This window comes from Berghia stephanieae, chromosome 14 (assembly GCF_034508935.2).
Source record: "Berghia stephanieae isolate SIO BIC M18660-M18661 chromosome 14, UCSD_Bste_1.3, whole genome shotgun sequence".
Taxonomy (NCBI): Eukaryota; Metazoa; Mollusca; class Gastropoda; order Nudibranchia; family Aeolidiidae; genus Berghia; species Berghia stephanieae.
This window is the reverse complement of record NC_088373.1, coordinates 15,677,290-15,686,708: the sequence shown is the minus strand read 5'-3', so window position 1 is coordinate 15,686,708 and position 9,419 is coordinate 15,677,290. Positions and strand designations below refer to the sequence as shown.

General features: G+C 32.8%; 1 protein-coding gene across 1 annotated transcript in view; it reads left to right on the top strand.

The window, feature by feature from the left end:
- Nucleotides 1-5,137: 5,137 nt before the first annotated feature.
- Nucleotides 5,138-9,419, top strand: part of LOC144959507 (tubulin alpha-1A chain-like) — a 5,698-nt gene continuing 1,416 nt past the window's right edge. The window contains exons 1-4 of the mRNA XM_078892122.1: nucleotides 5,138-5,355; nucleotides 6,323-6,624; nucleotides 8,089-8,288; nucleotides 8,908-9,235. Of these exons, the coding sequence (XP_078748248.1) occupies nucleotides 5,235-5,355; nucleotides 6,323-6,624; nucleotides 8,089-8,288; nucleotides 8,908-9,235 (951 nt within the window). The 5' untranslated portion in view covers nucleotides 5,138-5,234. The remainder of the gene's footprint in view (nucleotides 5,356-6,322; nucleotides 6,625-8,088; nucleotides 8,289-8,907; nucleotides 9,236-9,419) is intronic.

The following is a 9,419-nucleotide window of genomic DNA, read 5'->3' as shown; positions in this document are numbered from 1 at the left end:
ATAGATAGACAGACAGACAGACAGATAGATAGATAGATAGATAGATTGATAGATAGATAGATATGTAAATATATATATATATATATATATATATATATATATATATATAGATAGCAGATATATAGACGGTTATATAGATAAATAGACATAATATAGATAGATAGATAGATAGATTGATTGACATATAGATAGATAAACAATTAGATAGATATATAGATATATAGATATATATATATATATATATAGATAGATAGATAAATAAATAGATAGATAGATAAATAGATAGATAGATAGATAGATAGATAGATAGATAGATAGATAGATAGATAGATAGATAGATAGATAGATAGATAGATAGATAGATAGATAGATAGATAGCATGATACACATTTTAGTATCAAAACATAATCTTCGACTAGGATTGACAAGCAGCGAGCATTATATTATATACATCAAATGCCCCCCTGGAAGTTCCCAACCAGCTAACTGAAACCCTGAGTTATATTTTCGCAATCAAAATACTCTATTTACTTGTAATTCGTTTTCTTTTGCTTTACATTTCTATTCTATAATACATTGATCCGTGACTGAGATGACAAGATACATGAGAGTCTTGTCGAAAACACCTATTGTGTTTTATGTAGAGGATAGAAGAACTGACTTAAATCGATATTCTTATAGAGAACAAAAGCCATTGTTTGTGGCCTATAAAATGAGCTTTATATAGCGGAATATCCACTAATTGTGCTTAAAGCGCTTTACAAGGGGCCCATGGTCAACAGCGACATTTAACATGTAGGACAGGCCACGCCGCCTGTTAGGCGATATTACAATTTTTCGGACAAAGACACCCCTTTTAACAATCAGGTACTCATTTTACACCTGAGTACGGTGAGATAATGTGAGTAAAAAGCCTTTTTCAAGGACTCCATTATGCGCCGAGCGCGAGGCTCGAACCCAAGACCTTCCGATCCGAAAGAGAGTGTCATACCACTAGACAACATAGCCACAAGTGGCCTATCTGTTATTGATTGTCTCAGATCGGTACAATGTTTGTATAAAGGATATTTATGCTAAACAAATATCTGAATGACAAGTTCTGAAATTAAATATAAATTGACATGGCAGACTGATAAAAATGAACATTGTATCTTCAAACATTCTATTAAAAAAAGGAGTGAGTGCATATTTAGCGCAATATCAACCAAATGTGCTCAAAGCGCTTTACAACGAGAATCTAGATTAACATGTAGGGCGAGGTATGACGCCATTACAATTATTTTTTCGACATAGACGACGACTCATTTTTCACCTGAGTACGGTGCGCCTATGTGGTCTAGTGGTATGGCTTTTGTCATAAGACCGGAAAGTCCAGGACTCGAGACCCGCTTAGAGAGGCGCACAGTTGAGTCCTTGGAAAACGCTCTCAACTCACATTCTCTCATCGAACTCAGGTGTAAAATAAATACCTGGTCATTCTCAGCACTGAATCTGTCAAAATTGTAATATCACTGAACAATGTTCAAAGCTAACGGTCAAAGTAAGGATTGAGTATTACGGCCTTAATTTGATGTTTTTGTTTTGTGTTTTTAAGGGTTTTACGGCGTTTGCAACACAATTAGGTTATATCAGCGCCAGTGAAAAGGAAGAAAATGGGATAGTAGAAAGTTCTGGAGTTACAATTAAAGCACCAAAGAAAAAGTAAGACAAAAGTGAACTAGGAACAAATAGGAATCAGATGTAGATTCCAAGAAAATACCACCAATGTACTTAATTTGAGATCACCTATAAGTCTCATCCGGACACAAAATCCAACAAAGAGGAATACACTCAAATGCTTACATTATAAATTAAAAATAACAAATATAATAATACATAACAGAGAGATGATTTACAAGGAAAAAAATATCATCTCCCAAAACAATAACTATGCATTTGACTGTTTCCCTTCCAGCAAGGACTCCGAACAGGGCCAGGACAAAACCAAATAATCTCATTCCAAGACAAAGACAGAAAGCATGTTGGAAAACAAATATAAGGGGATAGAAGACACAGTATGTACCACCCTGCCCGCTATGGGAGGTAGGATCCCCACCCAGACCTTAATTTGAGTCAACAGGTGATGGAGGTAGCCCAATTTATTTTTAAAAGGTTATTCATATAACAGACTGTAAAAATAGTTTCATAATTTTTAGATTTGCCAGTAATTCTATGCTTGATGATTTTAAAAAAATGTAGCATTGGTAGTACGGAACAATGCTTATCCCCAACCGTATAAATTTTAAAGGACATAATAATATTGATTCTCGTATTATTATTATTATTGTTATTATTATTATTATTATTATTATTATTATTATTATTATTATTATTATTATTATTATTATTATTATTATTATTATTATTATTTTATTATTTTATTATTATTATTATTATTAGTATTATTATTATTATTATTATTATTATTATTATTATTATTATTATTATTATTATTATTATTATTATTATTATTATTATTATTATCATCTCATTTGTTAGAAATTGATTTTTTTAAAGGGGTGGGCTGTTGGCTGGAAATGAAAAGGAAAGCAAAGCGTGACTAGTTGCTAAGATACGCACTAAACAAAAGAAACAGCAAGTTTTCTGAAACATGACAATAATATATGTCCCAGTTTCTCCAAGACAGGACATCGAACTGGACGGGAGGAAGACAGTAGGTTTTAGTGATTCTCTTTATTGCCTACATACCTACATTTCAGAACGAAGGATAAACAATAATCAGAAATAATCATGGTATGTGTTTTTTGATTTTTAATACATGAGAATGCTTTTAATGATGCGGATATCATCATCATCATCATCATCATCATCATCATCATCATTATCATCATCATCATCATCGTCATCATCGTCAACATTATCCTATCGTCTTCGTCGTCATCATCATCATCATTATCATCCTCATCATCATCATCATCATCATCACCATCATCATCAGCATCAGCATCGGCAACATCATCATCAGAATCAGCATCATCATCACCATCATCATTACCATTATTGCTGTCATGCATTATTATTATAAATTATCTGTATTATCATTATATTCTTTTCTATGATTTCTGATCCACTGCAACAATCTGATATCTTGCCATATTGAGGCAGCATAATAATAATAATAGTAATAATAAACAAATGTCTATGGAGCCCTTCGTCAAAACCTCAAGAGGTTAAATAAACTATTAGACATTTACAAAGAATACAAAATTCTGAGAGACCAGATTCACAAATATCAAAACAATAAAAGCACGAAGAAGGCATCTAAAACCAACATTGAGTCACATAAAAAATATTAATAATAATAATAATAATAATAATAATAATAATAATAATAATAATAATAATAATAATAATAATAATAATAATAATAATAATAATAATAATAATAATAATAATAATAATAATAATAATAATAATATAATAATAATAATAATAATAATAATAATAATAATAACAATAATAATATATTATTATTATTAATATTAATAATAATAATAATAATAATAATAATAATAATAATCATATAATAATAATAATAAATTATTATTATAATAATAATAATAATAATAATAATAATAATAATAATAATAATAATAATTAATAATAATAATAATAATAATAATAATAATAATAATAATAATAATAATAATAATAATAATAATAATAAATAATAATAATATAATAATATAATATAAAGAATAAGAAGTCTAACGACACACAATTGATGTTTCTTATTCCTGAGGCTAAAAATTAAAGAATAAAGAAGTTAAATCTCTTTAAAAACAAAATATAGACACAAACACTGATAAGTCTAGTCTTTGATGTTAACTTAAATTTTATTGATTGGGGTGAGTGGGGAGGGGGGGGGGGGGGGGGTAGAGTAGCCGATTAAGTAAGACATCCGCGGCTATGTGGTCTAGTGGTCTGACACTCGCTTTCGGATCGGAAGGTCCTGGTTTCGATTCAAGTTGAGTCCTTGGAAAAGGCTCTTTACTCACATTCTCTCATCGTACTCAGGTATAAAATGAGTACCTGGTCGTTAACAGAGTTGTCTTTGTCCGAAAAATTGTAAGATCGCCTTTGAGTCGGCATTTCCCGTCTTACATGTTAAATGTTGCTGTTGACCAGGGAGGGACCCCTTGTAAAGCGCTTTGAGCACATTTAGTAGATATGTCGCTATATAAAGCTCTATTATTATTATTATTATTATTATTATTATTATTATTATTATTATTATTATTAATATTATTATTATTATTATTATTATTATTATTATTATCCCATTGACACAGTCGATCCCCACTTCAGGCACTAGGGCAAGATGATTAGCTTAATACGCTCACTTTTGACTATGTGTGTTTTCCATTGGCATCAGAATGTTGTTTGATTCATTATCTATATCCCTTCATGGAATGTCTATGCGACGTTATCCAGCCGGGTAATGTCAATGTTGCTGCTGGAAGCTCGAAGAAATAAATAACATTGTGAAATTCAATGTAAGCTACAATTTAATATACGAAAACAGATCAAATGAACGTTTCGGGATTCCCCTTTATCAACAAAACAGGATGAACGAAACACTATAGAAGAATGAGATAATGTGGTAGTGGCGTTGTTAAGATGAAAGGTTTATTCATCTTAACAACGCCACCACCACATTATCCCATTCGTCAGCAGTGTTTCACTCATCCTGTTTTGCTAATAAAGGGGAAACCCGAAACGTCCATTGTATCTGTTTTTTTTTTGTATATTAAATTGAAGCTTGTATTCAATTTTACATTGTTATTTATTTCAAACGATAATGAAGAAGCGGTAATATTTAATATTTAAATGGCTGAACTTAAATTTTAAATCGGGCTCAACCAACATTAAAGATGATTTAAGATGATTGGTCATGTTTTAGAACCAAATCTCTTCCTCAGCGTGAATGTATTTCCATCCACATTGGTCAGGCCGGTGTCCAAATGGGCAATGCCTGTTGGGAGTTATACTGCCTGGAGCATGGAATCCAACCTGATGGCCAGATGCCTCTTTGAGAAATATATAAGACATCATGTATTTTTTTTTTCCAGCGTGAATGTATTTCCATCCACATTGGTCAGGCCGGTGTCCAAATGGGCAATGCCTGTTGGGAGTTATACTGCCTGGAGCATGGAATCCAACCAGATGGTTAGATGCCTTTGGACAAAACCGTGGGTGGTGGAGACGATTCTTTCAACACGTTCTTCAGCGAGACCGGGACAGGAAAACACGTACCTCGTGCTATTTTTGTTGATTTGGAGCCAACTGTTGTAGGTGCGTATGCAATTTTTTTTAATTTGAGTTTTAAAAATCGCAATATCCACTAAACAACGTGCTCAAAGCGCTTTACAAGCGTTCCCAACAGCAACACGTAACATGTAGAACGGACATGACGCCTGTCTGGCGATATTATAATTTTTTCGTACAGAGACAACGCTGTTAACGGACAGATACTTATTTTACACCTGAGTACGGTGAGAGAATGTGAATAAAGAGCCTTTTCCAAGGATCCTACTATGCGCCGAGCGAGGGTCGAAACTAGGACATTGCGATCCGAAAGCGAGTGTCATAACACTAGACCACATAGCCGCATTGTAAGAACTGCAAAAGTTTGTAGACTAGCTGTGACGCACCGTCTACAGGCGGCGTTATGAAGAGGTGAGCTGGGGACTAGAAATTGGGTTTATTGTCACAAATTTAAATAGCCAAATTATGCGGCTATGTGGTCTAGTGGCATAACACTCGCTTTCGGATCGGAAGGTCCCGGGTTTTTCCATAGTATGGCCGTTGACTGGTTTAACACAATTACTAACTGTTACATTAACAAATTAAAGAAGAAAAAAACTAAGCAATGAAATAAAATGGAAAGGGGGGGGGGGGGTGGTTGCGTGTCATGGCGAGGCATTTTTCTAATTTGTACTCAAATGGTACGGAATTTGATTTCTCATTACGCTTTGTGGCAGTGAACCAGTCAGTTAGTCTGAGCTTATCCTGAAGCACTGCAATCCGGCTGACCACTAGATTGTCTCAGTTTTTAAAAATTGAATTGGTCCTAAAGAATTTTCCGTTTATGAAACAGTCGCTCACTAACTATGCAAGTTTTACAAAAATAAAACGTAAAATTTACTCATCAATTAGAAAATGCCTAGGATATAACATAAAAACATGACCCGTTTATACAAAGATGAAATCATATTTTTTTTCGTATAATTTCAACTTATATTTCAAATGAATATTCCAGATGAAGTTCGTACTGGCACATACCGACAATTGTTCCATCCTGATCAAATGATGACAGGCAAAGAGGACGCGGCAAACAATTACGCTCGTGGTCACTACACTGTTGGAAAAGAGGTGATTGACGTCGTCCTTGACCGCGCTAGAAAACTGTCAGACAAGTGCAGTGGGCTTCAAGGATTCCTGGTCTTCCACTCCTTTGGAGGTGGAACTGGATCTGGTTTCACATCCCTGCTGCTGGAGCGTCTGTCCGTTGACTACGGGAAGAAGTCTAAGCTAGAGTTTGCTGTCTACCCAGCTCCACAGGTTGGTCTGTTGTTTATATATATATATATTTATATATATATATATATATATATATATATATATATATATATATATATGTGTGTGTGTGTGTGTGTGTGTGTGTAACTTGGGCAAAGAAGCAACCCGAATCGTATGGGAAAAATGGCAATATGAATATTAATAATGTACATGCGCAGCTTATCCCCTAACGGTAGGGGCCATGTTCACTTTTACAACAATTGAACATAGATGAACAAATTCACAATTTTCTAATGGTATCATATCTATTCAAATGTAAGTCTTTATGTACTTTTTTACAGATGTTCATAGATGATGGTCTGAGAGAATCATATATATATATATATATATATATATATATATATATATAATATACATAAATATATATATAAATATATTTTATATATATGTATATACACACACACACACACATATATATATATATATATATATATATATATATATATATATATATATATATATATATATTATTGAAGCTTTTTAAAAAAATCTTATGTGATGATATATTTGCTTTGGCATATTATGTTACCCATCATCTCAAAATAGAATACTATGCCCCGGTGAGTGGAGAACAATGGTAATCATTTATTCAGCAAATTTATCTACAGAAAAAGATAATTCGACCGCACCCGGGATCAATCTCGGTCAATTTTATTTGTAAAGCGATTATCTACCAACAGAGCTATTGGGGCCCCCAAGCTTAAAATCGCTAAATATAAAGCATATCTTAGTGTCTGGAATTCAGACATTTTATTTATTCTCAATATAATAATAATAATAATAATAATAATAATAATAATAATAATAATGATAATAATAATAATAATAATAATGATAAAGGGTTCTTAAATAGCGCTAAATGCCGAAGCCTCAAAGCGCTTTACAATACACTTATAATCAAAGCATAGACACGCTCGTACCGAGCCAGACACACACAAGAGTCGCACAAACTAACAATGCAAGTTTTACTAAATGAAATTGACATTCAACAAAATGGAATCAAAAAATAAAACGTATGATTTACTCATCAATAAGAAAATGCCTAGGATATAACATAAAATCATGACCCAGTATTTTGGATAACTAAAAATTCTATATTTAGCATTGAAACCAATCTGATATTGAGGCGCCTGATTTCATTATTATTATTATTATTATTATTATTATTATTATTATTATTATTATTATTATTATAATTATTATTATAATTATTATTATTATTGTTATACGTATTGGTGGTATTACGATTGTTGTAATTTTTTTGTGGTTATTAATGGTATCAGTATATTTTTTGGTTCCATTTACAATTTTTTTCCACTTTCATGTATGTTGTCATCAAATTGTCTGATCTATTGGCGAAAGCCTAAGAATGAATAAACTTTGAAACTTTGAAGCTATAAATCAAATTGACATGACGTGATTCCGATTTTTGTGTCTTTGGTACAGATATCCACGGCAGTGGTCGAGCCTTACAACTCCATCCTGACAACCCACACCAGTCTAGAACATTCCGACTGTGCCTTCATGGTCGACAACGAGGCTATCTACGACATCTGTAGACGTAACCTTGACATTGAACGACCTTCTTACACGAATCTGAACCGTTTGATTGGTCAGATCGTCTCGTCTATCACCGCCTCCCTACGGTTCGTAACACAGATTAAATGTAATACGTCCTTGACCCTTGACCCAATATATTTCTTGTTTTATTATTCTAAATTATATTCACTCGTAATAAGTGGTTTGATTTGCAATTAATGAAATTGACTTAGACACAAAAACAACAAAGGAGAATAGATCTTAAAATATTTAAATAAATTATGTAATAAAATTGGGCAAATTAAAATGGAAATCCAAAGTAAATGCTAATATGATTGTTAATGGGACATACAAATATAAAGCGTAAATATAAGACAAACTTCTGATAAATCGTTCTGTATATAGATATCATAGAATAATATAATTTACAATAATTCATAAATAAAAGTAAAAAAATACAAGGATATGTTTTCAATGCATTTGGAGAAGTGCGGAGGAGAAAGTATTTCATGTAAAAAGGACTCGAACTGATAACTTACGTGAGATTTTTGAAAATCTGAACTATCCATTTATTTAGGGTTCCAAAGCCCTTCAGTGTCGGATCCAAGCCAATGAAAACACCGACCATGTAAAACTTGACACGGTCCTAGAATAGCGATTTAACAGAACATTTTTGGGATATTTCTAAGTAATGCGTTGTCTCATCTAATCATTTTATGTTTAAAGATTCGACGGTGCCCTGAACGTAGATCTGACAGAATTCCAAACCAACCTTGTCCCCTACCCACGTATTCATTTCCCTCTGGCCACCTACGCCCCCGTCATCACTGCAGAGAAAGCTTACCACGAACAACTGTCCGTCGCAGAGATCACCAACTCCTGTTTTGAGCCAGCCAATCAGATGGTGAAATGTGATCCACGTCATGGAAAATATATGGCGTGCTGTCTGCTGTTCCGAGGTGATCTTGTCCCAAAAGATGTCAATGCTGCTATTGCTACTATCAAGACCAAGAGAACAATTCAGTTTGTTGATTGGTGTCCAACGGGCTTTAAGGTATGTTCTCAAATGTATGTTTCAGGAATAGCTGGACTCATTAAAACCCAATATTTGTTTCCTAAATTCACCAGTAAAAAGAGCCAGATAAAAGAAAAGCGAAACAAAGATCTAAATTAGGATTTAATAATAAATGTATATGAAGTAAAGACCTTCCAACAATCGAAATACCAGAAAAGGCCAT